At 52.7% G+C, this 27,908-nt stretch overlaps 1 protein-coding gene across 4 annotated transcripts in view; it reads right to left on the bottom strand.

Moving 5' to 3' along the window:
- Kcnab2 (potassium voltage-gated channel subfamily A regulatory beta subunit 2) overlaps positions 1-27,908 on the bottom strand; it is an 86,579-nt gene that overhangs the window by 44,453 nt on the left and 14,218 nt on the right. For all 4 annotated transcript variants that reach the window (XM_029476429.2, XM_021159363.3, XM_085838542.1 and 1 more), the window contains exon 2: positions 77-209. In XM_029476429.2, coding sequence (XP_029332289.1) covers positions 77-153 — 77 coding nt within the window. In that variant the 5' untranslated portion in view covers positions 154-209. The remainder of the gene's footprint in view (positions 1-76; positions 210-27,908) is intronic.

Genomic DNA, 27,908 nt, shown 5'->3' with positions numbered 1-27,908 from the left:
TTGAGACCTTAGTCCTTCCCCAGGGGAAGGTGGCTGCCTCAGGGACTCCTCAGAGGAGGAGGCCTGGGTGACTTACCTGTAGATCATCCCGGGGGAGCCTGTCTGCCGCAGGGAGAGTCGAGCTGGGGACCCCGTGGTTGATTCCGGATACATGGGGCCGGCCTCACTTATCCAGACAGATCAGTGTGCCTTTTCACAGAGGGGGAATCCTGAGAGAAGATACAAAGGCAAGGGGTGGTGGTTAAAAAAAGAGACTGAGCAGGTTTGGGCTGTTTGAGCCACCCACCCTTCCTCAGACAGACTGCCCACCCCGTGGGTGCTAACGGGCCACTGAGGAAGATCCCATCTCTCCACTGCACACCCCAATGCCACTGCTCACACGAGGCAGAAGGGTCTGTGGACTTGTCTTCCCCTGATCTGTACCCCTTGCTCCTGATGTCATCGCACAGCAGCTTCCTGTGTTGCCCTGACATTCAGGGGATTTTCTTTGATATCCCCAATGACCCCTGGGATTCCCCTCCTTGTGCAGGGTCCTGCCCTCGAGCATGGCTGGATCCAGTGTCTTGACTATGACCTAATGTGGCAAAGGAGATGGGCTGTCACTGAATGACATCGACTGTAATTTCTGTCCTGCTGGCTGACCCCTCCCTTTCCAGCTCTAACGATGTGGGTTGCTGCGTGGAAGAGATCCGGGTTGTAGGAACTGAGGCCTTAGCCCAAAGGTCAATAGAGGCAACTTCTCTCAGATGACCCTGGGGGCTTGGACCCTTCACTAGTTGGGTCTTCCCATGAAGCCCTCCGCCCCAGGCCTGACCAGCACTTGCATAGCAGCTCACAGGGCCCATAGCTGTGCTTAGCCAGGGCCTTCTGAACTCTAGGCCCACAGACACCCTGATAATATGCTGTCTGGAGCCACTAAGTTACGGGTCATTGCTATAGCAGCAGCAGGCGATGGTGGAGCCCTGGTCAGTGTCCTAGCTGCTTCGGATCCTCTCAGCTCTGCTCTCCTGATCCCCTAGCAGGGTAGGCATCTGCTTCCAAAGGCACCTTGTAAAGTGGCTCCCTTTTCCCTCCCCTGGCACTGCCTCCTGGCCTATGCTCTGCCTGTTGGCTCTCCTCGGACCCCTTCATCCACACACACGGCTACCTTCTCTTCTTCTTCTTTTTTTTTTTTTTAAAGAGAGAGATTTATTTATTATTTATTATAAGTACACTGTAGCTGTCTTCAGTCGCCCGGATGGTTGTGAGCCACCATATGGTTGCTGGGATTTGAACTCAGGACCTTTGGAAGAGCAGTCAGTGCTCTTACCCGCTGAGCCATCTCGTCAGCCCTACCTTCTCTTCTTAACAGGCCACACTCATGCCCCTCACAGCCTCCAGAGTCTTAACATTGCCAACCCCTTCCACCCAGCTGACCCCTTCAGATCCCCGGGCAGTTCTAGACCTGTCTGCCTGCGGGTCTGGCTGTTCCAGATTCTCTGTGTTGAAGTTCCAGAAAGTCTGTTAAGTGCCACGCACCTGGCCTCAAAAAGGCCCAGATGAAGGTTCCTGGCTCAAATTCACAGAGCCAGCTGGGCGTGGTGGCGCACGCCTTTAATCCCAGCACTCGGGAGGCAGAGGCAGGCAGATTTCTGAGTTCGAGGCCAGCCTGGTCTACAAAGTGAGTTCCAGGACAGCCAGAGCTATACAGAGAAACCCTGTCTCGAAAAACAAAACAAAAAAAGAAAAAAAATTTGCAGAGTCCCACTTTCATGGGCAAAGGGGTTTGGGATTGGCAGTGACCCCCTGAAATTGGAGGGTGACGTTTAGCTAGGCAGCCACTTTGCCAATGTTTCTTTTTCCTTAGAATCAAAACTTCCTTTGACCACTGGCTGACCCTGGCCAGCATTGCCTGGTGGAGGTCCTGATGCGGTCTCCTCTGGGTTACAGGCGTGAGTACCTGCATGGGTGCCTGTTGGAAATGGGACAGATGCCAAAAGCAGTGTGGAGCCATCGTGAGTGGCGAGGTTGATGGGGGATGCCTGCGATTTGACCTCAACATTGAAGTATCCGGTGCACATTGAAGTATCCGGTGCATGGCTTACACTGAGGTCTCTTGGTCCACTATGCAAAGGTTGCTGAGCTGTGATAACGTGATCCTGACCGTCTCCCTGAAGTCCCCCAGTGTCCACTTTCCCCACCAATCACTGTCCTCACTTGTGTGTGTGTGTGTGCACATGTGTGTGCACAAGTGTGAATGCACATGGAGGCCAGAGGTGTCCTCTGCAATCAGGTGTCTGTCACACTTTTTTGAGACCGCGGCTCTCACTGAACCTGGAGCTATCAACTGGGCCACACTGGCTGGCCAGCGCACCCCAGAACTCTCTCTGTTTCTCCAGGATTGAAATTATAGGTATGCACTGCTGCTCCTAGCTTCTCTTTAATTCTTTTTAAAGAAAGGGTCTCATGATGTCACCCTGGCTGACACTGGTCTTGAACTCACAGACCCACCTGCCTCTGCCTCTGCCTCCCAAAGGCTGCAATTAAACACATGTTCCACCACGCTTTGTCACACGCATGCACCACCATACTTGGTCACAGGCATGCACCACCACACTTGGTCACACGCATGCACCACCACACTTGGTCACACACATGCACCACCATGCTTGGTCTTGCATCCAGCCCTTTATGTGCATCTGGGGATCAAATTTTTGTCCCAATGCTTGGGTAGCAGACACTTTACCAAATGAGCCATCTGCTCAGCCCTCATCTTTGTCTTTTACAACATGATTCCTTCAGGTCACTGGTGCTCTGAGGCACTGGCCATTGCCCAGTTCTCTGCAGGAATCTGCTCACAGGTCCTAGAGGGAGATGTGGCTGCAGGACCCCACAGACACTGCCCTTTTGGGTGGCAAGCTGGCAGGAGTTCAACCTGTTCAGTGTTTCTCCTTGGAGAGTGGCTGGTCACCTGGCACTGGGGACTGCAGGACCTCAAGGGCAGTCTCTCCTTTAAAACTTATCACTGCTCACACCCTCTCTCTCTCTCTCTGGTGAATCAGGCACATAGAATCCTACCTTCTCACTGAAGTTGTTATAAAGTTGGACACCATGACTTCCCTCGTGAAGAAAACACTGGCCTAGCCTTACTGCAGGCAGGCTCTGGAGGCTGCCTGTGTGAGCCGTACATAAGGGTGCCACTCTGAAACAGTGTTTGGCTGAGGAAGGGACAGAGGGAGGAGACCACTGCCAACATACCGAGTGCTGCCAAGGGCCAGGCACAGGCCTGCTGGGAGCCCAGAGGTCACCATGAGCCATCCAAGGGTGACATATAAATAAAAGTGCCAGTCCCACAGCCACAGGGGGAGGATGGGAGACAGGGGTCTTCACTCAGATTGCAGAGAGGACTTAGCCCCCTCCACACACTGTTCTAGCTCTGGCTTTTGCTGAGACCACCAGCAGCAGTGGAACTATGGCCGTAGGGATGATTAATGACAGAATTACAGAATGACAAGCAGTGTACCTTGAGAGGGGGTTCGAGGGATGGGATGAATGAGAGTCTCTGATTCTTGGATGTGGGTGGGCCGAGAACTGGCACTTCTGATATTCTTGGGTATCACCAATGCTCTGGCGCAGGGACCTCAATGTGGGAAGCCACTGGGCAGGACATCAGTTCCTGACTTCCAGCTGGAGCTGGAGGGCCAAATCCAGCCTGCTGACAACTGTTGTCAATAAAGTTTTATTGAATCATTTCCTATTCAGTTTGCTGTGGGATGGGCTGCTCTGCAGGGTGGGAGTGTAGCAACAGAGACAAAGAGAGGTGAGAATGTTCTCTGGCCTGTCACTTAAGTTTGCTATGCATGTTTCAGGCTACAGGGGTTAGACAACGTCCTGGCTCCTTTCCAGAGGGTCCTTTCAGCTCTGCCCCATAGCTTCCTATCCAACCACCAAGGAAACACATCTCCAGGAGCCTGCTCCTCCAGACCAGCACTGGCAGCCTCTGCATTCATGGCATCTGCCTTCTCTCCTGGGGCTCCTGGGAGGTTTGGCTGTGAGTGACCAGCTTCAGAGTCTCGTTAGCCCAGGCTGGCTTCAGAGTCTCCTTAGCCCAGGCTGACTTTAAATTTCCGACCCTCCTGCGTCCATCTCCCAATGTTACAGGTGCGTACCACCATGGCGCCGCGTCAAACTCAGGGCCGTGTGCTGTGCTTTCTACCAAATGAGCAACATCTTAGCCTGACATAATTACGATTCTACCCACCGGGGAAAGAACGTCAAAGCAGAGTTTTCTCTGAGACAAGAGAATGCTCTGCCTTCAGGAACATTCCCGAGGAGGATCTCACGGACAGACTCCAGTTCTTGCCTCCCTGTGAAAGCCACTCTTGCTGAAGTCTGATGCTGTCTTACGGTGGGCCACAGCAATGCAGCCCTCATCCCCTTGACTGAAAGGGGACTCTCATAGGCTCTTCTCTGTCCCGTGGCTGTGTGGTTCCTGTCTCTAGGCTGCCTGTGTGGACCTTGCCGACCTCCCTCAGAGTCTGGGAGCTGCTCAAGTTCTGCTTTGCTTTCTCTGAACCCTGTTCCTGTCCTGGGACCAGATGTTCCTGTCTCCACCCTGCAGCCCGGTCTCTGACCCCCTTTATGCACCTACTGAGATTTCCTGGGATCTCCATGAGAAAGTGACACACTGTTTCGGCCTCACATGTCAGATCCTGAGCTCTCAGCAGTCCCACCTGCCGCCCTGTCTTTTGCAAGGCCAGAGATCCAATGAGTCTTTCAGGTGCTTAGTCCAAATTCCCGGGGGTCTTTTAACTCATTCCATCCCCAGCCCCACCCACTGCTGGGTGCCTCATTGTTCCACAGGCTTTACGACAGTTTCCTAATTGGTCACCAGAGGCCATCTTTTTTTTTTTTTCTGTTTTTTTTTTTTTTTTTTTTGAGACAGGGTTTCTCTGTGTAGTCCTGGCTGTCCTGGAACTCACTCTGTAGACCAGGCTGGCCTCGAACTCACAAATCCACCTGCCTCTGCCTCCCAAGTGCTGGGATTAAAGGCGTGTGCCACCACTGCCGGGCAGTGGCCATCTTTATCCCATCATCAGCCTCTTCCACAGGGAGCCAAGGGCTTCTCCTGGGCCATGGCTCCAGTCTGCCACTACTGTGGTCACATCTCTCCTGAAGCTTCGGTTCCATCTAGAGCAAAAACCAGATACCAGCTGATACCTCCCAGCGGCCTGCCTGCTCTGGGGGACTAACCTCACCCAGCAGGTGGCCCCCATTTTGTACAGCAACCCAGGCAATTCACCCAACGGTGGATCCCTGACCTTTGACTCCAGACGTCTACCAAGTACCCTGCCTTGTCTCTATGCCAGGCTCACTCTGGATGTCCCTGCACACTTCGTCCTAAACGCCAACCCTCTCCCCACGTTCACTCGTCACTTGGACCTTTCCTGAGTGACTTTCCCCCCCCTAGAACCTGTCACTACTGACCCTCCTAAAGGTCACCCCACTTTTCTCTTTCCACAAGAGCTCTGCTGGTTCTGTGAAGGCCGGGTGCTGTGTGTCCTGTGTTCCTGCAGTGCCTGGCACTTGATAGACAAGTGTTATTGAATGAGCAAAAGACTGTAACTCAGCCCACTGGAAAGGGTGGGAGCTGGGCAGCCCGTGTCACTGAAGGTGGCCGTGGGCTGTGACCTTGACTGGGTTGGGACTCTGAGGTTCAGTGGTAGCCTTCTCTGGTGTGCAATCTCTGCTTTGCCCAGCAGGGACGCTCATAGCACCTAAAGGTGTGGGAAGGGAATTAACTACAATCCTGGGAGAGGGAGTTCTGGTCGCAGGGACACCAAGAAGTGTTAGTTTGGAGATCAAGGTCCCTCGGAACCAGTAGTCCCCTGACTCCGGACCCACAGCTATCTCAGGATTGGCCACTAGGCAGGTGCATCGGTCTTCAGAGCTCATGAGAAATTTGTCTTTTAAAAATCCTGTAGATCTGCAGCCCAGCTCACCACCTCTGTTACTTCTCCGGGAAAGAAGGGGCTTGGCGGGATTTCCCACAGCCCCTGCTCTGCATTCAGGTTGCAAGAATTGCGGGCAGAGCCCACCTCTCGGCTCTGTAGCTGTCGCTGTCCAATCAGGAGCAACTGCACCTGCCGAGCAGCCAATCCCGACGTGGACAACATCTAATGAGACCGCGAGCGGCCAATCCCGATGTAGCCAGCATCTAATGAGGCCGCGACTATTGGGTAGGCTGGTGCTGGGTTCAGCAGGTACCACACCACGGAAGGAGGCAGACAGTGCTGAGCTGAGTGGACCTCAAGAACTTTACAACCCTCTCCAGGCAAAGCTGGGCTGGATACCGCAGGTCCCTGACGCCCTCTGCAGTTTGAAGGACAGATAGGAGCTAGGTTGGGTGCACTTACATCCATGATCCCCCTCCACCAACCTGAGGACAGGCAGAGGCAGGACATTCGCCACAGTCTGGAGGCTGGCTTCAGACGCTCACCTCCACCGGCCAGTCCCTAGACGGCTAGCAAGGGATCTGGCTGAAGGTCAAAGTCTGGGTCCCATGAGTTTACTCATAACTGCTCTTACTGTCCCGTTCCCCACCCCCCCAATCTGTGTGTGACCTTGGGTAACTTTTTGATTTATATTTGAGGACTCTGAAGCTGGGAGCTTTACCAAGGCCTACCCAAATGTCCTTACAGAAGCAAAGAGATGTGAAAATGTTATGAGGTCAGAAGACAAAGAGATAAACCCTAGCTTTAAAAGCAGCCTGCACAGGAAGGGGAGGCTGATGGCAGGTGACAGAGAGGGGTCAGGAGGCACCATTCAAGTCCCTGACCTTTTCTCCCCAAATTATGTTGATAACTTTCAAACTTAAAAAAAAAATCAGAACAACAAACAACACCCAAGTCTTCATCCTGGACAGCAAGGGCTACCCTGTTTCCTCTCCAGTCCCCTCCTCTCCGTGTGACATATTCGCACACACGATGCACATACATGCAGACCTTTCAAGGCTATCTGAAAAAGCTCAGGCCGTCTCCCATTATCCCCGTTTCACAGAGCCACCGAATCAAGACGAATCTAAGAAAACAAAACAGCACTCGCTACGCAGGCAGCCTCTGTCCAAATTCCCGTTTTCCCCAAATTCTTGTTTAGATTTTGAAAAACCAGGATCCAGTTAAGGATCTTATACGGCATTAGCTATTTCTCTCTGGTTTCTTCCAATCTAGAAACAACTCACCAGAGTTTTCATATGTGTGTGTGTGAGCGCACGTGCATGTGTGTATGTGTGTGTGTGCTCACAAGTGTGCACTGTGTGTGGGTGCCTGTATCCACTTGTGCAGGTGTGGAGTCAGGTCAATACCAGGTGTGTTCCTCTACCTCTGTGTGTGTGCATGTGCATGCATGTTTATGAGTGTGCGCGTGCGTGTGTGTGTGTTGCTGGGGTGGAATCTAGGCTCATGTGCATGCTTTGCACATGCTCCACCACTGAGCTCTACCCTTGGCCTAACCCTGAGCAGTTTTCTCTCCTTCCAGCATTCCAGTCGCCTGTCTTGCTGACCACCCCCCAGTTTTGTGTTTTGTCTGACACTGCCTAACTACCATTCCTTCTTTGTAGCAGACTTCCTCTTTCTCACATATCCCACTAGGAATCAGTTACTCTGCCCACTGTGGGTGAGGCTAGCCCTAGGAAGCATCCACTGGGGCTCATTTTTGCTCCATCACCATCAGGAACTGTGGGAGAATTGCTTGAGGACCTGGGTCCTCTGCAACTTCTCGGGACAGAGTTTTCTCAGCCACCATTTTCTAGAAAGGCCAAATATGTCACCATCTGTATTCTGAGTGTAGGACTGGAAGCTGTGTTCAGATGAAGGATGGTATGAAAATGGATGCCTGGGCCTTGAGGCTAGCAAGACCTCCTGTGGTCTGACTGAAGGCCCATAGTTCAATACTCTGGGTCCTGGGGCAAGCTTGGGATCGGCTGGGAGACTTGAGTTTGAAATTTTTCTGGGCAAGCTGGATCTGCAGCATGACCTTAGGTAAAGATACACACAGACACAGATACACACAGACACACACAGTCAGAGACACACATAGACACAGACACATACAATCAGAGACACACATAGACACAGACACAGACACACACAGACAGAGATACACACACACACACACACACAGATACACACAGACACAGATACACACAGACACACACAGACAGAGATACACATAGACACAGACACAGACACACACACAGATACACACAGACAGAGATACACATAGACACAGACACACACAGACATACACAGACATGCAAGCCCTGGGTCACAGTAGACCAAGGAGCCTGTTGGCTCTGTACCTTAGTTTTTTGTGTATAGAATTGGAGTCTGGACTCTATGACCTTAAATTCTCTATTAAAGCTTATGATAAAGAGTCTATTATTCTGGGGGTTAGTGCACCCCAGGATGTGAAAACAAACAGCTGTTGAAGAACCTTGTTTTGAGCTCTTAACCTCGGGGAGATTAAAGATGGGAATCCAAGTCCACTGAGAGCTGCCCAGGGCTCCTTGTCTAGATGGGAAGAAGCTAGGGACTGTATGGGCAGCTTAAGGTAGGAAGTCACAAGAGGCGAATTCTGGGAGTTGAGGTCAGAGATGCACAGGAATAGCAGGTGATTTCCTGTTTGGCTGGGGGACACAAGCCTGGATACCCAGATGTCCTGGCTGGCACCTGAGGAGGCAGGCACAGGAGGAAGGGACGAGGTTGAGTGGCTGAGCTGAATCTCTCCGGTCTCTCAGGGTCCCTCTCCCCTGAGTGATGTGACTGTCAGCCACGGGTGCTTGTCACCTTCCCTCTGGTGCAGTCACCTTCCCTCTGGTGCAGCCATGTGACTTGCTCCAGCTAAAGAGGTTCCAGCCACGGCCAAAGGAGACTTGTCTTTGAAACCTTGCTGTTGCCATGGAGAACTGTCCCTGACACCTTGCTGTGCCTGAGACACCTTGCTACATGTGTAGGGGCGCTGGCCTCAAGTGGGTCACACCCTTCCTCCGAAGGCATACTGAACACACGCTCCCATGGCCTGCTGCAGGATCCCTGCACAGCAGGAACATGTCGCTTTGGGTAGAATCCTCGGTCCCGCAGTCAGTGCAATGGGAAGATAAATGAGCCCATGGTACCTTGGGGAGGCTTGCGTGTTGTGAGCATCACAGGACCTGGCTATGCCTGGTGTGTTTCTTAAATAGCTGCCAGCCGCAGCTCCTCCCTGGTCACAGGGCTTACATGGCCACTGAACCTGCTCACATCTCATGTTCCCGCCCTCAGTCAGGCCATGCTCCCCATCTTCCTCATTGTCAAGTGTTTTTGGCTGGCGTTCTTCCTTTCTGCTTTCTCAGAAGGAGGCTTTCTTTCTTTCTTTCTTTCTTTCTTTCTTTCTTTCTTTCTTTCTTTCTTTCTTTCTTTCTTTCTTTCGAGACAGGCTTTCTCTTTGTATCCTTGGCTGTCCTGGAACTCACTAAGAAGACTAGGCTGGCCTTGAACTCACAAAGGTTCGTCTGCTCCCGCCCCCTAAGTGCCAGGATTAAAGGTATACACCGCCACACCCAGCTGAGGCTAGTCTTTTTGTAATCACCACTAGCCATGCTCAGAGAGGCCATGCTGCTCACAGAGTCTTGAATGGTGTGCATAGACTTAGGTCCTCTGTGGCTTCATCTAGATTCTGAATTCTCCCAAGAATTCAAAGGCTGCTCCCCGAGCCCTTTGGACTGCTGCCAGTACGTGCTGTCTACTATCACCTGTCAAAGGCCCACAGCATGAACGAGCCCAGCCCTGGCACCTGTGCCACATGGGGAAGACACTTGAAGGTATGGCTATCAGACGAGAATGTGGGAGACCGCCTTGAAAACCTGCTTCCGCAACAACATCACGTCCACACTGACCTCTGTCCTCGTATCCCCCAGGGCAGGAGAGTGTCCACTCCATCAAAGCAGGTACCTGTGTGTAGCCTAGAGCCTGAACAGCCCTGTGTGTATGGCCGTACTCAATGCACATGACCTGAAGGGACAGAAGGGAGGAGGCTGGTGCCCGCTGGGTGTGCCACAGTCCGGGGGCCTTTCAGAAAGCCTAGCCTGAAGGAAGGCCTCACACTTCTGCTCACTAAGCTGATGTAATTTTGCTTATCCTGACTCTAATGTTGGGAGTCTCATCAGAGCGCTAACATGCCTCCTGGGACGGTTGCCTAGCCAATCTGGCAGGCAGGGCCAGGGCCTCCCTCTAGGCTGGGTGCTGACGAGGCGCCTCGTGAAGAGACAGGAAGAGGTGTAACCGCTGGAAACCACACACCATGCTTGAGCGACACACCCTTCCTCTCTGCTGAGAAAGGGGCTCTAAGAGGAACCCACTCCTCTCCCTTGGGCCAGAGAGAGCAGTCTCCCCAAGGCTGGGCTCCCCTGCGAGTCAGTTATGCTTGCGGGGAGCAGGCAGAGGGCCTGGATGCTTGTAGGGCCCAGGCTGGGATCTGGCGTCAGCACAGCCCAGCTCCCCACGGGCACCATCTGGATCCTGTTGAGATGAGGTGTAGGTGTGAGGAGAACCACAGTCACACAAGCAGGGGGTGGGGGTGAGGACGGGGCAGGGTCTTGGCCAGGACCTCATGTGTTGGTAGTCATAGGCGGATTTCAACAGGGTGCCTTCCTCAATCGCTCTTCATCTTAGTTTTGGAGACAGAGTCTCTCTGAACCTAGAGCTCACTGATCTATCTAGACTGGCCGGCCAGCAAGCCCCAAGAGTCCTTCTGTCCTGTGCCGGGACTATGAGCACAGATAGTCATGTTCAACTTTTGACATGGGCGCTGGGGATCGAACTCAGATCCTCAAGCTTGCATGGTAAACCCTTCACCAACTGAGCCATCTCCCATCACAAAGATAGCCCCTAAATCCCGAGGCCTTGGAGGAGCAGGGCAGAGGAAGGAGGGAGGGTGGGAGGCTGGTAGAGGAGCCTGACAATCTGACACAACCAGTGGAATATTACATGACACAGATGAGGACTCGCTGTCCTTTAGGGAGATCGTGGTCTAAGGGCTTCACCTTAACCTTCCCAACGCTCCATCTCACCCCCCATTCTCACCATGCAGAACACAAACCAGCTCCATGAAGACAACTCACCACTGAGCAACGGTTACAATTAAAAAAGAAACGACAACTCACCACTGAGCAACCGTTACAATTAAAAAAGAAACTCCAGCTAACAAGCATCCCACCTCCGTACAACACAATGTTACAATGTCCACACTCCTTTTCCTGTATGACAGACACCTGACAACTCACAGCCACACATCTTACACCTACAGACTGAGCTTCCCTGTGCACAGGGACAGCTTACGTTTGCTGGGTCAGCAGCTGGGGACCCCCCGAGTCACGCCAGACTCCCACTCCTAGAAGGATATTTAGATCCTGGGCTCGGGCGGGGCTCAGCATTCTCAACCTGCAAGACACCACCCTGTGGTTGTAGCATCACCCATGTCTGGTGAGTCTGGGAGGATTCCTCCTGTCCCTACCCCATCATCCCAGCATCTTTCTCAGAACTCAGGCAAGTCCCACGTAGAGTCGGTGCAGGGACCTCCTGACCACAGCCCTCCAATCCCCCCGGCCCTACCCCTGCTCCATCACACCTCTTGACAGCTACAGTAGATGCTATGCAGTGCTCAGGGGAGGAGACCCCGCACCCCATCCCCTCACTCCCAGTGCTGATGGCTCTGAGCAAGCCTCGGGATCCTGGCCCAGTGCTCTTGGCTGTGGCGGCAACACTCTGCGTTCTCAGGTGGAAGTCCCTCCTCTCTCTTCCGTCCTCCCTTCAATGCACACAAGGCACTGGGATGTCTTGCAAATACTGGGAAGCCTACAGCTTTGTCCTCACCCTTCCCCCACACTGTGGCCACATCCTGTACCCTTACTCTGCAGTGTGTCCATGCGCATGCTGTGTGGGGCGCTCCCTCTCAACACTGACCTTTCCCCTGGCATGGTGACACCTGCCTTGCATGGGGCTGTAGGGAAGGGGAGAGCTCTGTAGTTTCCCACCCTGGCTTTCTACTCAGCCTGCAGAAGGGCAGGGGGAGCCAGGAAGGATAGGAACTCTAACGTTCCTTGTCAAGGCAGAAGGCCTCACTTCTCCTAGAGACTAGGAGAGAGCAGACAGCAGGCTTCTCCAGGAGTCACTCGCTGCTCAGCAGCTGGCACTCACACCCACTTCTGGGAAGGAACAGAGGCACCCCGCAGAGCCCCTGATCTCCTAGTGGCTCCCCCTTTCCACCCCAGGGATGAAAGCAGAGATCAGTGGGGAGCTGTGTCAGTCGGGCCTCACCACAGCTGTGAGTGCCTCCAACTGTCTGAGCAGCGGCGGCTGTGCCTTATGGTTGCTGTGGGTCCTGGAAGGTTGGACAGGAAGCGGCACAAGAACACAAGGAACCTAGGGTGGGGCAGCAGGGTATTTGTGCAAGAGCTAACCCTGGGTATTCAGGAGCTCCAAGGCTTGCCCAGGGAGCCGGCACAGCCTTGTACCAGAAAAGGAAACGTGCCCTGGAAAGCCCGTGCCCAAAGCACCCTGGGTACCTGCTGTGGACCGGGACCTGCAGAAGAGACACGTTCCGCATGTTGGGTAGATGGCTGAGTCACTGTCTGCTGAACTGCATGCCTCCAAGGACCACGGGCCCAACAGGAAGTTGGTGCAGCAAGCGCCAGGGCCCCATGTGCAGCAACTGCACACTCAGAGACTAACAAACCAGGGCCCCTAAGGCACACCAGGGTGTGGTCTCTGGTGGGAGGGCCCAGCCACCCTGGGTACGTGGACAGTGTAGCTGCCTAGGGGACAGGAGTTTGGGGGAAGAGGGAGTCACAGTAGGATAGAAGAGGCATCCTTTGTGTTTCTGCTTCCTGTGCACAACGTCCTCCCAGAAGGAGGGATGGATACTCTATCGCTTGGAACTCTTTTTCAAGCTGGGAAGGGACCAGCTTCTAGTGAGTCCTGGTGATGTTTAAGGGAGCTTTTTTTTTTTTTTTCGGTTTTTCGAGACAGGGTTTCTCTGTGTAGCCCTGGCTGTCCTGGAACTCACTTTGTAGACCAGGCTGGCCTCGAACTCAGAAACCCGCTGGGATTAAAGGTGTGCGCCACCACACCCAGCTTAAGGGAGCTTCTTATTGGAGCCAGCATTGTACAAAGCCCCGTTTGGCTGTCACCTATCAGTCCTTCCCCACAGCCCTGGGACAGGTTCTGCCAACCACCTTCCTCTCTACCCTGGAGGCTCATGCACATGGCTGGGATCTAACCCAAGTCTGGCTGACTTCAAGCTGTGTTCTGAGGTTTCTGCCTGTCCTACAAAGAACCAGGTGACTTGGCAGGTGTAGACAAGGGTGTCCCAGGGAGACTGGGTCACAGGGGGAGCCTCGTGTTGTGGGAAGGTTTCCTGCTGCCCTGTAGTCTCTGCCACACCCTCAGGACAGCCTCGGAGTGGTAGAACCCCAGCTTAGCTTAACCAGGCTGCCCGCACCCTGGTGAAAGCCTGAGCTCTCTGACTGAAGGAAAGACAGGAATTGCCCAGAATATTCTGTCTCCCACTGCACATTCTGTCAGCCACCTGCACTGGACGAAATCTTCAGCCCCAGCCCTAACCTGTTCTTTCTATTCAGTTTTCAGAAGGGAGAGGGTCTGCATCTTCATCCGGAGTGCTAGGCTCTGCAGCCTCTGCGGCTCTCCTGCACCAGAAAAGGCGCTATTGAGGGACGGACCCCCTGGGAAGGAAAATATTTGGAGAGATGGATGGGAGAAGGAGAGAGAAAAGGGAAAAATCCTCCAAATGTTCTGCAAGAAACCCAAATGTTGGGAAATGAACAAGCAGGAGAAGGAAGAAGAGAAAAATCAAGAGACACCATGACTGAGAGAGATGGAGGAAGAAGGAAAGGCCCCCTGTATGGAACCCAGCCTACTCCATGAGCCCCGACTCCTTGCTGCGACTTTACTTTAGGCTCACAGACGTTAAACAGCCCTCAAGGCCACTCAGCAGACCAACGGAAAAGCAGGACAGGGCCCACGTCAGGCTTTGTCTTCTACACAGAGCACCTTTCCCTGCTCTGGAGCCCCACTTGGGTCTCTGGCTTTGGACAGGGTATCCTTGATCTGTGGTGTGCTCCTGTGCAGTGCTCCTCTCAATCCCAATATGGAAGACATCTGCAAACATGGGCTTTGCCCAGGTCTATAACAACTCCGACGGCTAGTACCAGATCTCAGGGGCAACAGATGAAGTCAAATATCACAGGCAGACTCCCAAGCCTCACCAGCTGCTCCCACCAAGGCAATCTCTGGCTTCCACTCCATTCCCGGCCGGCCCTTAAAGTAAATCTCGGCCCGGCATGCTGGTGCATGCTTTTAATCCCGGCTCTCAGGAGGAAGAGGCAGGTGGATCTCTGGGAGTTCAAGACCAGCCTGGTCTAGGTAGTGAATTTCATCCATGTCTACACAGTGAGAGCCCATCTTAATAAAAAGTCAGTCTTGGTTCTATAGCTATCTTGAGTGTCTTGTTAATTAAGTTGCTTTGGAGCAGAGGACATAGCTCAGTTGGTAGAGTCCTTGCCTAGCATTCAGAAAGCCCTGGTTTGGATCCCCAGCATTGTATAAACTGGTCATGGTGGTGCATACCTTATATCCCAGTGTTCTGATGGTAGAGGCCGGAGGATCAAGAATCCAAAGCCAGTCTGGGTTATACAGTGAGTTCCAGGCTAGCCTGGGCTACCTGAGACCCTGTTTTAAACAAGCAAGAAAATTACTTTGGACCAGGAAGGCAGATGACTGGAGGCAAAGTCAGAAGGTTAGAAGCATCCAACTTAAAATGCTGTCAATAGTAAAAAGACACCCACAGAAGGGGTGAGGTGGGGCTGGTACCTGCTAAGGATACAGCTGACAAGGGACCAACACCCTCACAATATGGTAGACTCCTTAAGCAATAACCTGGCCAGAAGACAGGCAAAGGCCTCGAAGATACATTGTTCCAAAGATGCTAGGATGGGGATGGCAACATAAACAAGATGCTGAGTAACACCCACATGTCAGAAAATGCACAGCAAACCACAAGGAACTACTACTACCTCAAGTCCGCCAGGATGGCCACCGCCAGAAACCCAGAGAGTCACAGGCAAGCGAGACGCAAATCCCTGTGCACTGCTGGTGAGCGTACCACAGTTTAGTCTCCGTAGAAAACAACCTAGAGGTCCCTCAGAAACATGCATACATGCACACCTGCACACGACCCTGCAAGTTCACTTCTGGGTCTGTCCTCTGGATAAGTGTCCCTCACTGGCACAGGTGTTGGTGGTACTGTTAAGAACCGCATGGGACCTTATGGAGGCAGAGCCTTGCAAGAGGGGGAGCCACTGAGGTTGGGCCTTAAGGCTGTATAACTCGGCCTCATTTCCTGTTCACACTCTGCTTCCTGAGTGAGGCTGAGTGAGAACTGCGACACCCTACTCCTAACCAACGCCGTACCTTGCAGCGACTCGTCCCCACCATGAGAAACTGTGTCCCCTTAGAACTGTGAGTCAAAGAAATCCCTTCTCCCTCAAACTGTTCTTGTCAGGGTATTTTATACAGCATGGGAAGGCAGCCTCCCCTCCCCCGAGATTGAAAGCAGCATCTTATGGAAGTGTTTGTACATCCGTGTTCATGAGAGCCTTGTTCACATGGAAGAGAAATGAATAATTAGTGGGCAAGCCAAATGTAGTCTAACCATAGAAAGGAATGCTATTTCCTTACAAAGGGAAGAAAATGTACACTTGTCACCACCTTGGGGACTGTAAACCAGCCACAAAAACATAGTGTGCACACTAAGAGACAGGAGTGGGGTTGTATGGGCAAACAGGAGGGTGTTTAGTGGGAGGGGTTCAGAGGAGGACGGTGGCATGGACTTGCTTCAGTATGAGGGGCCTGGCCGCCACTGAGCTGCACGCTTACAATGGCAAGCTATATGATCTGTCTCTTACAATGACAAAATTGAACGCACATGTCACATACTCAACAAACATTTGCATAGTCCTACAGTCTGGCAGGTACGTCTGCCATATGATCTCCTATATGGGAAGGCCTGGGACACGGCCTGCAGCTGCGTCCTGGTGTGTGTGGCTTCTGGAAAGACCTGTTCCATGACAGAAGGGGACATTCCTGGTATGGCTGCAGCTAATTTGGGGTATCCCAGCAGGAGATATTGGGGTGGGCCAAGCATGGATGGTGTCGTGCAAAGGGTGAGGAGCCATGTTGCAGTGGACTGTCCCCCCATGTAATGAGTACCTTGCTGATCTGGAACCACCAAAACTCTTTTGTTAAGTGACACCAGCACAGTGGTCCCCTCGCCTCCCCACCCCCCGCACCCCATGTCCCAGTTTGGTTTCTGTGATGAACACCATGACCAAAGGCGACCGGCAGAGGAAAGGGTTTGTCCAGTTACTGAGGGAAGGGACTCAAGCACAGGGGTCACGAAGCATGTTTCTTACCTCACTTCCTCTGGCTTGCTTGGCTACCTTTCTTAATACAGCCTATGCCCATCTGTCTAGGGATGGCACTGCCCACAGTAGGCAGGCCACTCCTACATCAACTAGCAATCAAAAAGATACCCCACAGACATGACCACAGGCCAATATGATGGAGGCACGCCCAGGTTCTCAGCTGACTTTCAAGGTTAGACATCCCACCATCCCAACCTGGTTCTCGATACTTACATAGCAGATGAACACAGTTCATCTCTGGGCCAGCATGGTGAGGGTGCACATCAGAGAAGATACAAGAGAACCAGGCTCCTGTGACATGACCCTCCAAGTGTGAGGTGCTGGCAGCCTGGCACAGAGCTCTGGGGATGCAGTTTCCTAAGCATGTCCCCACACTGCTGGGTATCAACCTCTCCTGCCCTGCAGGACCCGGTGCAGACTATCCACTGAACAGCAGGAAGGCTGACAAAAGGTTCTTTTGTGTGTCCATTTCAAATGGTCTTCTCTGTGCCTGCACCTGTCGGGCCCACTCGGGTCTCTCGAGACAGATGACAAATTGGGTCCCTCTGCTGTGTGACATTCTTTCCTGCATCCGAGGACATCTGGCATTGCTCTCCCCACCCTGTTCTGGAGAGAAAGCCGTGGGCTTCGGATCCTCCCCCGCAAGCGTCTGCCATAGGCTGATCTGTTTCTTTTTGGACTGAGGCAATGGGACATGCTTTGTGTGGGCTGATACACTGAACCCGTCCCAAACCTTAAAGGCAGGCCAGATGATGGCGCCTGGTGCCCAAGGGCACTTGCGGGTGAACACAGAGCAGGAACCCAGCTACGGAGCTTGTATATTTGCTCAGGCAGCAGTTGGTATGGCTGGGTTTTGGAACGTAAACACCCAGGCCACCCTCTTTCTAAAATGACAATCACCCAGCGCTCAGGGCAGTGACTCTTGTCCAGTCTGTGTCTTTGTGGGGAGTGTCCTGGGTGAGGCTGGCAAACGGCTGCTGGCTGAGGGCCAGAACAAAACAGCCACCTGACTTTGATCATTTCTAAATGGTGGGTAGAACACGGGGAGGGGGTGTGTGCATCTATGGTAACTCATGGATTGTATAAAGTTCAAACGTGCGTAAGTGAAATTTTGTGACAGCCATACTTACTTGTCTCAGCTTGGTCTGTCATCACAACATATTGGGGACAAGGAGGCTTATACAATGGACATTTCCTTCTCATAGGTCTGGAGGCTACAAGGCTAAGATCAGGTGCTAGTTGATTCTTGCTGGCTCAGTGGCTGCGTGGCCTCCTTTGTTCTGGGTTGTCATAGGCAGAGCAAACTCTGGTGGCCTTTGCTTTCTTGTAAAGACAGAGACTTCAACAAGGGGCTCAATTCCTCAGGGCCCTGTTTATCCTGATCCCCCCCCCAACTCCCTGTCAACACCTTCCCTCTTCACACTGCAGGTAGGGCTTCAATGAATGGCGTGGAGGGAATGGCCACATCCAGCCTGTGTAGCTGTGTCTGTTGTCAGTGACTTTCTAACAGTGGTAGAACAATGAGATGATCCTGAGCTAATGAGCTCCGTGCATCTCAATCACCCATCCTCAGCCTGCCTGCTGCTGCGTGCCACACTGAATACGCTGTTCACCGAATGCGCTATGAAGCCGAAAGTCTGTATGTAGACCACTGCACATTAGTGACCATCTGCAGTCACCGAGAGTGGATTGCCGGCGAGCTTAAGGTGGTTCACAGTCTGTTAGTAACTGAAAACAATCTGTAGATCCCTGGTCCTGAGACTAGAAAAAGGCTTTCTAGAAAGGCGGTGCCTGGGGAAGTGGCTTGGTCAATAAGATGCTTGCTGTGTAAATGTGAAGACCTGAATTTGGATCCCCAGCCCCCAGGTAAGATGGCTCGTGCTTGAAATGCATGCGTACTCTCATACATATATTCACAACACACACACCACGCGCGCGCGCACACACACACACACACACACACACACACACACACACACACACAGAGAAAGAGAGAGAGACAGAGAGAGACAGAGACAGGGAGATAAGAGACAGACACAAAGAGAGACAAAGATACAGATAGATACACACATGGACTATCCCTGCAGACACCATGATTCCTAAACTACTTCCCACACTCCCAACCCTCGTTATTCCTGGCCCCTAGCCCCACATACCTGTCCTGGTTTCTGGGATCTAGCTCCTGGCCCTGCCTGTGGTCACAGAGGAAAGAAGAGACACAGGTGCGTCTCGACCCTGTCTCTGTGCAGTCTTGGCCACCGGGTTCTGCTCCTCCTGTACACTCGGTTGAATCTTCAATGCTTGCTGACTTTCTAGCCATTCTTGGCATCCCACTGTGTCCTCCTCTCAGGAGGTCATAGCCTCTTCTCCTGGGGATTTGATTCACTAATCTACTTTAATAATCCAGTACTGAAGGTGGATCCATTTCAGTGGTGGCATGACAGGCAGCATGTAGCCTGTCCCCATTCAAAACCTCACTCAGGAAGGAAGGCAACCCACAGAAGGCCCGTGCGATGATGGTCTTCTTCGTGGCCCTGTCACCCCAGAGGACACTGGGAATATCGCCATCATCCAAGGTCTGATTCAGTTCTATCACAGCACGCAGATGCTACAAGTTGACAAGCTATCAGCACATGGCAAGGGAAGGGTCCTCAGAAGTGAGGTCTCTCCCTAGCCCCAGCCCTGTTCTGTCACATGAGGATCTAGGGAACCCTGCTGGGATCCCGGGCATCTGTGGGAGGAGGGTCCTCTCTGCTGTTAACAGTTGAGGTTGTCCACCTGTGACATGAAAGCTGGAAACACAGCACAAACTCCTCAGTATGGAGGAATCTGAGGCTGCTCGTGGGACTGTCCTGCACAAGGATGCTCCTTGCGTAAGAGAAACCTAATTGCTGCAGACATCCCTAAAGCCAGAATCAACACCTGCGTGCTAAATCCCACACCCAACACCAGCAACCACAGTCCTCATGAGCACCCGGAACCTTCCCGAGGTTTCTGAGACTATGAGCAGGACACTTCTGGGGCTGGGGAGGATGGTTCAGTCACTTTCCTGCCATGAAACCATAAGGACTTGGATCCCCAGCACCCACTAAAAAGTCGAGTGTGCTTCCATGTTCAGCAAGAGATCCTGTTTCTGACGATGATGATGCTAAGTTGGTCAGAAGCCAGGGAAGACACTTGATATGGGCTTCTGGCCTCTATATGGGCAAACTCATATGTGTACTTGTATTAGTCACCCCACCACACACACAACGGATTAAACACATGCCTCTGGCAAGAAGAGTAGAAAAGCCTGCAGTTCAGGGCAGGGCTCCGACACTTCTAAGGCTTTGCTGGTTGCTAGTCTCTGGGGCACAAAAGCAACCAGAGACTGTACGTAAAGGGAAGGTGTGGTTGTGAGCCAATAAAACTTTATTGAGTAAAGCAAACGATGGTGGGCCAGACTGGGCTGTAATCTGCTGACTGCTGCTTTCAACGTCTGTCTGTCTGTGTCTACCAAGCTGAGCATGGTGGTATAGCTTTAACCCCAGCACTCAGGAGACAGAAGCAGGTGGACCTCTGTGAGTTTGTGGCCATTCTGGTCTACAGAGTGAGTTCTGGTGCAGCCAGGGCTATACAGTAAAACTCTGTCTCAAAACCACAAAAAAGCCAACCAAACAATCCCCTAAACTGCCAGGTGACACCCACTATGATGCAATTAAGGTAGATGGATATTCATGTTCATTGTGCATGCTGCTCTGAGCATGGTGTAGCTGGGGGCTGCATTTTTGGCCAGTATTTCTGCGGGGGACATTCTAAGTCTGGAAAGAGAACCCCTCAAGGTTGAGAGAAAAGGTCCTGGCCAGATAACCCTCCATGCTGCTGGCTAACACTCTGCCCTCCTTGCTTAGCGGGGTCTGCAGATGAGGACGGGTGGATCGGCAGGGCCATCCCGAGTGGCTTTCCTTTTGCCACCAATGCCAGTCTATCAGAGGACTGTGGTTCTGATTGATCTCTGGAGTGAACGCTGTAGCCTTGGCGGCCTCCCCGCGCTGCACTGTTCTTCGGCAGAGGCTCAGAGCTGAGGACATCTGGCCACGCGACGCAGGCTGCTGCCTTTGATGCGACACTATTTTTGGAGACTCTTTTTGCCTCATTTATTTTTGATTTGAGTTGCTCACACAGTGTGTTCTCTTTCTCCCTCTCTCCCTCTCTCGCACTGAGTTAAATGCGTGCAGTATTTTTAAACCCTGCTCCTGTCACCGCGTGATTAGCGGAGATGATCTATGTATCGGGGCAGTGCTGCCCGAGGAGGGGCGTCCTGAAACAGCCCTGGGTTTTGGGAGGTCTCATTCTCCTGAGTGCTGGGGTAGCCTAGTCCTGAGGCTGGAATGCTGGGTTTTATGGACCGAGGGCCTGCACTGGAAGCCAGACTGTGAGTGGCCAGGGTCCGGAGATATGCAGGAGCTGTCTCCTGAGTGCCACAGTAGAAGGGCTGAAAGGTATCTTCCAAATGGCAGCCCTGGACCAGGTCCCTGTAAGGATGGGTGCCAGCGCAGTGGTGACCCGGTGAGGCCTGGATATATCTGACAGGAATCCCTACCTTTAACTGTGGCCCCAAGCCACCAGGTTGTTACTATCCTTAGCCACAGAAGATAACGATGGAACTGAGTTTTCAAGAGGCAAAGCTAGCTTGCCTCTGGCACTGGGTGAATAGCAATCTGGGAATCTATCCCCAGCAGAACATTCTAATCACAAAGGAGCCGAGGCCAAGCTTAGCTCAGGGGGAGAAACAGAGGTGGCCGTGGGCTGATGAACTTGGGATGCTGGGGACTGAGTTGGCTGATGGGTCAGTGTAGGGATATGACAGAAGACAAGAGAGCAGGTGGGGCTCAGGGTTTTAGAGATCAGGGGTGCCCAATTGGTGGTGTCTGTGTCCATCCTGAGTGCTCCCAGGACATCTGGGAGGGAGTGTGTATGTCCCTAGTGATGGCATTTTCCTCTCTCAGGCCGCCGCAGAGTCTTTGCAGGTGTGACTCCCTCGGGGTGTTCCTCCTGGGGTCCCCATCATCCACTGATACCTGTCAAGGGGGCCCTGTGTGTTGTACCATGTCACATGTTTTCTGTCAAGCATGCACCTCAGCCTATGAATACCGCTCATCTGAGTGTCCACTCTGAGACTGGAAAACCCAGAGGATGACCACAGGGTGTGTGTGTGTCTCACTTCCTGCTGAGCTCCTTCAGACTCAGGACAGAGCCTGAGGCCTGGTCAGTGTCCAGCATACCATGGCCCAAGGTATGCAGTGTGCCTCCTAATAACATGGCCAAATGCATGCAGTGTGTTACCTTGTAACATGGCTAATTGCATGCAGTGTGTTACCTTGTAACATGGCTAATTGCATGCAGTGTGTTACCTTGTAACATGGCTAATTGCATGCAGCGTGTTACCTTGTAACATGGCTAATTGCATGCAGTGTGTTACCTCATAACATGGCTAATTGCACACAGTGTGCCCAATGTGTGCCATGTGCCACCTTGCTATGGACAAGCAGCTCTTTGCTTACAGATAATATAGATGCCAGCATGGGGTGCCAGCCAAGCAGAATGGAGAAAGCAGAGCCGTGGGAGGCCATGTTCAGCTGCTCCCCTTGGAGAGACAGGGTGTCCTGTGGCGTTTGTTGTCTCCTGGGAGGAGTTTCTCTGTGGAGGGCAGCAGCAAGGCCTAGGCTTTCAGGCTCTGTCTCAACCAGATTTACAATCCTGCACTGAGGTGACACTGGCTCCTGAAACATGCACAGTGTGACAGGCTTCTAGTGGCAGCTGTGTGGGTACCCCCACATGTGAACACACATGTACACACACGTACATGTATGCACACATGCACACATATACATGAACACACACATACATATACATGCACCCACACACCCAGACACATGCACACACACGCACATGTGCATACAGACACACACATGCACACATATGTGCACGAACACACACACATACATATACACACATGCACACACACACATGCACTTGCGCACTTATGCACATGCACACATGCACAGAGACACACGTGTGTATACACACATTCATGAGCACACATTCACACAAACATGCGTACATGCACACACAAACACAGACACACACACACATGCCCTACCACTACGACCGTGACTATCTCTGATACCCCCACTACTTCTACCCTACCATCTCTACTATGACAATCTGAACTACCTCTGTCCTCACCACTTCCGCAACCATCTCACCTCCACCGTGACCCTCTCCACCTCTTCCATCAGCACTGCCTTCACCTCCACCATGACTCTACTTCACCGTGGCCGTCTTCATGCCCACACAACTCTCCACTACCACGATGACACCTGTCACTATCGTCTCTACCGTCACCCCCTCCACTGTGACTATATGCACCACCTCTATCATCACCGTGTCCTTCACTGTCTCCATTCTGACCCCCACCCCTTCCCCTGCCAATCTCCATCTCCACCACGGCCATCTCTGCCACCTTTATCACCACTACTGCCATCACTACTACCTTTACCCATGATCGTCCTCACCACGATCACCCCCACCCCCCACTGTGATCACCTGGACCACGATCACCTCCACCATGATCACCCCTAGCACCATCATTCATTCCTACCTCGGTCACCCTCACTGCGATCACCTCTACCACGATCACCCTTATCTCCATCATTCCCACCACGATCACCCCCACCACAATCACCCTGATCACCATCATTGCCACTTCCATCACCCTCACTGTGCTCACCCCCACTGCCATTACCACAGTCACTTCTGCAACCTCTACCATGACCCTTTCTGCCTCCACCACCTCCACCACAAGAATCTCTATTTCTACCTCCACTTCTACCACCTGAGCCATGACTGCCTCCACAACTTCTAGCACACAGCCATTTCCACACCTACAATCCCCACATCTATTCCATCTCCTCTACCATCTCCATCGCCACGTCTACTGCCTTCATCATGACAACTTGTACCATCACACCAAACACATGACCATCACCACGATCACGACTCTCTGTAAGACCATTGCCACCTTCAGTCCCCACCCTGTTTCCAGCATAACCATGCCAACCACCTCTAACATCACCATGCCTGTCACCATCAATGCCACTATTTCTACTACAACATCACCACCTCCTCTACTACCAATCTCCCCCCCTCAACGTGGCCATCTCTACCATCCCCATCTAACCTCTGTCCCCACCCCCACCCAATCTCTAATGTCTGCACCCTGACCTCGTCATCTCTCTCTGCCTCCATCATTTCTATTTCTGCCAGCTCTACCCCTACCGCTCCAAGTCAGCTTCCATTCTCTCAAGAACGCCTGCCTTTATTGGTTTGCTCCTGGACTCCTCCCTTGAGTGCTCCCCAGGACAGTTCTCAGGACAGTTCTGCGGCTCTAGCTTCAGTTCTTGCCTTCAGACTCAGGGCCTGTGTGGTTGAACCAGCAATCCTCCCTTCTACTCTATGCTCCAGCTGTTGGTTTGTCTACGAGCTGTCCCCACTCCATGTCAGAACCACCTCTCCTAGCTTTGGGAGCTGCTGTTTGAACCACAGTTTCCATTTGTCACCATGACCAGTGTCTTTTTCTCAATGCCAGATCTCTCCCGTTATGCCTTCATCAGAGACCCCCAGTCTTACTGGAACCCCTGAAGCGATTGCCTAATGCCTGTAGTCTCAAGTCGAGTCCTAGTTTAACATTTTGCACCATCTGCCTTTTCAGTCCTCACCCTCCTTCCCGTTCTGCACAGCTGCTTGCCTCTTCTCTTGCACATCCATACTAGGCATACGTGTGTGCTTCTTCTCCCTCTCCTTCTCGTGCCTACCGCATCCCCGATCCTTGCTCCTGTGGTTGGGAGGGCTGCTGGGCCTCTCCATGAACCAGTAACATCACTGCTCACAGGCCTCATAGAGACCATCTATCCCAGGTCTGGGTGGACTCTCTCATTATTCCTGGTGGTCTCCTTTGAGCAGGCAGCAACATGGAGGGAGCTGTACCTTGCATTCCTAATGCTCTGTCTACTTGCTTCTTCCAAAAGGCATCCTGTGCAACCACGAGCTGGGGCAGGCATTCCCGGGGCAAAGTTACCACAACTCATGAGTTGCTGGCCATTCTGTACCAGACCTCTGAGGAATGCTCTCTACAGCTTTCTTGTTTAAGTCTTTGATACTGAAAGGCTAGCCCAGGGCCTGGGGAGCCTGTTGTCACCGAGACCATGCTTCACTCAGCCAATGAGGGTACGAGTGACTGACAGTCCAACCTGGGTTTCCCGTCTCTTCTGTCTCTCTCCTCTTAATACCATGATTGAATTTCAACCAGCATTCCAACTGTCAACTAAGGGACCTGGGGGTGACTGAGGTGACAGGGGCAGAATTCCCAATAAAAGAGCAGAGTGCTTGACCTGGGGTTCCCATGGCCCACCAGGCTGGGGTGGTCAGAACATGCCTCACCTCGAGACCCCTGGTCTCGCTGGCAAGGGTCTCAAATTTACACTTACATTCTCAGTTTCCATCTACGGAAGGTAAGTAACACTGGGTTTGCTATAGGGATAGCAAGTTTTGTTTCAGAATAGTTTGCAAAAACTAACTTTGACAAGCTGTGCAGGGTGGTGCAGTCCTTTATTCCCAGTACTTTGGAGACAGAGGTAGAAAGAGCTCTTTGGGTTCAAGTCCAGTCTGGTCTACATAGTGAATTCTAGGTCAGCCAGGGCTACACCCTTCTCAAAACGAATACACAAACAATGAAAGTAACCGTGAATAAAGGGACTCCGAAAACCAAGAAGTGGGACCCAGGATTCAAACTCACATTGCGAGTTACCAGATCAAGACACCTAAGTGTGAGGGACACTTTCCAGGGCCAGGGAATTTTCCCTGGTGACCACAGGCCTCATGGCCTCATTCCCAGAATTCCCAGGGGAAAGCATGTACCCGGCAGAGTGGAACCCCGGGGCACAAAGTGAATTCCAGGACATCTTGCAGTACTTCTTTCTTTCAAACTAAATTTATAACCCCTTTGTGAAAGTGTGTCAGAGCCCTCCCCATTTGAGGGAGCTGACCAAGAACACCGAGGGAGAACCTAAGCAAGACAGAGCCAGCCCCAGTGGGAGGCTCTGGGAGGGGGCACCTAGGCTGGAGGTCTCTCTTCTGACTTCATGAAAGCGCATGCAGAAAGCCCCTTCTACCCACTAGCCAAACTGCCTGCCACCTCCATGGCCCAGGACTCCTCCTCCAAACCCAGAGGCTTAGCGGCTAGCCTCACAATGTCATCTGAGCTACCTACAGCCTTATTCCCAGGGATGCAGATGTTCAGCAGAGCCCATTTCAGACACAGACACAGAGAGTGGGAAAGACACAGGCCACTTCTGCTTCCCAGGGGCAAAGTGTACCCTGGGTGCCTTCGTCTTCCTACCTGTGGGCACACCTGGCTTTTTCCGTTAACAGCTCTTCCTGCAGCTGTTCTCAGAAGAAGCAGGGCAGGGCTACCTGGAGCCTCTTTAGGGGACCCAAATCTCAGTCAAGGTGGGAGACATTTTCTGTCGGGGCTGGGGGACACCCTTCAGAAGCAAGGCCTATGGCTGATAGGGGACAGATCTGTGGTAGTCGTTGTGAAGAAGTCTCTGGCTCTCCTGCTCCTGTAGCTTCTTTTCTGCAGAGCATTCCTGAGCCCCTCAGGAGTCTTATCTTTCAGAGAATACACAGAGACCCAACCCTGGGGAGCAGGCTGGCCATCACAGACCGCTGGACGTGGACCCGGCTTGCCGTTTTCTCTTATAAAACCTAAGCCTTGTCTTTCCCACTCATCTTTGGGGCCTAATGGCTCACGCTCCAGAATTTCTGTCCCACCATGCCAGGAGGGGGGTAGGTCTCTAGAGAGGCAGTGCCTCCTGGCCTCTATCTACACTTACCAGCTCCCTTGGGGACAGCTATGCAAACCTCTGAGAAGTCCAGGCAGTACCCGAAGGCCTACGTAAACTTCTGAGCCCTGACTTCTGCTGCAGCAGAGCATCTGCCCCCAAGCCGGCTGTGGTGTAACTAGCCTGCTATGTCAGAGATGGAAAGTCTAGATCTAGTGGATGGTCACTGTGCCAGGTCGAGGTGGGGTGGATGAGGGGCAGGTGGATCGCTCTCCCACAGAGGGGCAGAGAGCGCAGCAGAGCGAGGCGCACGGCCAACGTCTGCAGAGACTGGAAGCTTCTGGGGCTCCTTGCTGGAACATCTATCATAAAGGGATAGAGAAAACGCTGAGTCTCCTCTCATGGCTGGATGGAGATTTTTAAGTGAGCCAAAGCAGAAGCCTGGTGGAGGTGGGGGTGGGGGTGGAAACAGAATCCGTCCCTAGGAGGCTGTTCCAGTGCCTGACTCAGCAAGGCGTGTGCTGGGGTGGGGGGGCGCGGCGGCTCTCTGAATGGTCAGCGCTCAGCCTTGTGCAGGGATGGACCGATAGGATGAGCTGGAGGGTGGGTTTTAGCCCTGTGTACCTCAGGGTAAGAGAAGGAAGAGCCTGGCCAATTCTAACATGGGAGACCTCAGTGGGAGTATCACCAAGCAGCCAAGCAGACCCCCTACCCACTGGCCACTCATCCCTGCCCTCAGGTGTGGTTAGGGTCCTTTTCTCTCTTGGGATAAACCCAAGCCTCAGGGCCTCTGCACTTACAGTGGCTGGACAGGACACTGCTTGGGGGAATAGCTGGCGCTGTCATCTCTCTTGAGTGACGCTACTTTCTGCAGTAGCTGCTGGATGGGAGCCACGAGTCTCTGAGCATTCCTGGGTAGTGACACTCTGGCCACTGTATCCTGCCAGTACCTGGCACGGAAAGCTAGTGCTCTGGGCTGATCCCCAGAGCCCGGTGGCTTCCTGGTGCCATCCAGAGGTTGTGACTCTTGAGAGTTCTATCAGGGCCTGGAGGTGGCCCTCAGTCACCATCCTCTGCTTCCACTGTGGAACAGAACCAGACACTTGAAGAGACGCTGTCTAGGCACTGCAGCTGGTGGTTTGCTGCTTGTAACATGTGTGGTTTCCTAGGGGACAGAGTCTCCAAGATGCTCATCCCTGGGTCTTCCCTCAAGTCCACAGCGTGAATCTGTCCTCCTAGGAGGAAGTCAGCCTGGTGTTCTAGACAGAAAGTTCATACCATCATCTGCTTCTTGGGACGATGTGCCTCGTCACCTGTGCTGGCACTGCCTCCTTATGGTGGCCAGGCCTGCCCTAACCCAGGATGCTGAACTTTTGGAACCAGGAGAGGTTGTGCCTCCCTAACCTGCCAGCTGGAGCAGGAAGATGAAATCCTACGATAACCCTACTCTTAGTCACAGGGTGGGCACTTGGCCCTGGCATGGGCCCAATGGCTGCTGTTTTTTGAGA

This window comes from Mus caroli, unplaced genomic scaffold (assembly GCF_978045245.1).
Source record: "Mus caroli unplaced genomic scaffold, Mus_caroli_1 scaffold_6, whole genome shotgun sequence".
NCBI lineage: Eukaryota > Metazoa > Chordata > Mammalia > Rodentia > Muridae > Mus > Mus caroli.
This window is presented reverse-complemented; position numbering and strand designations above follow the sequence as displayed.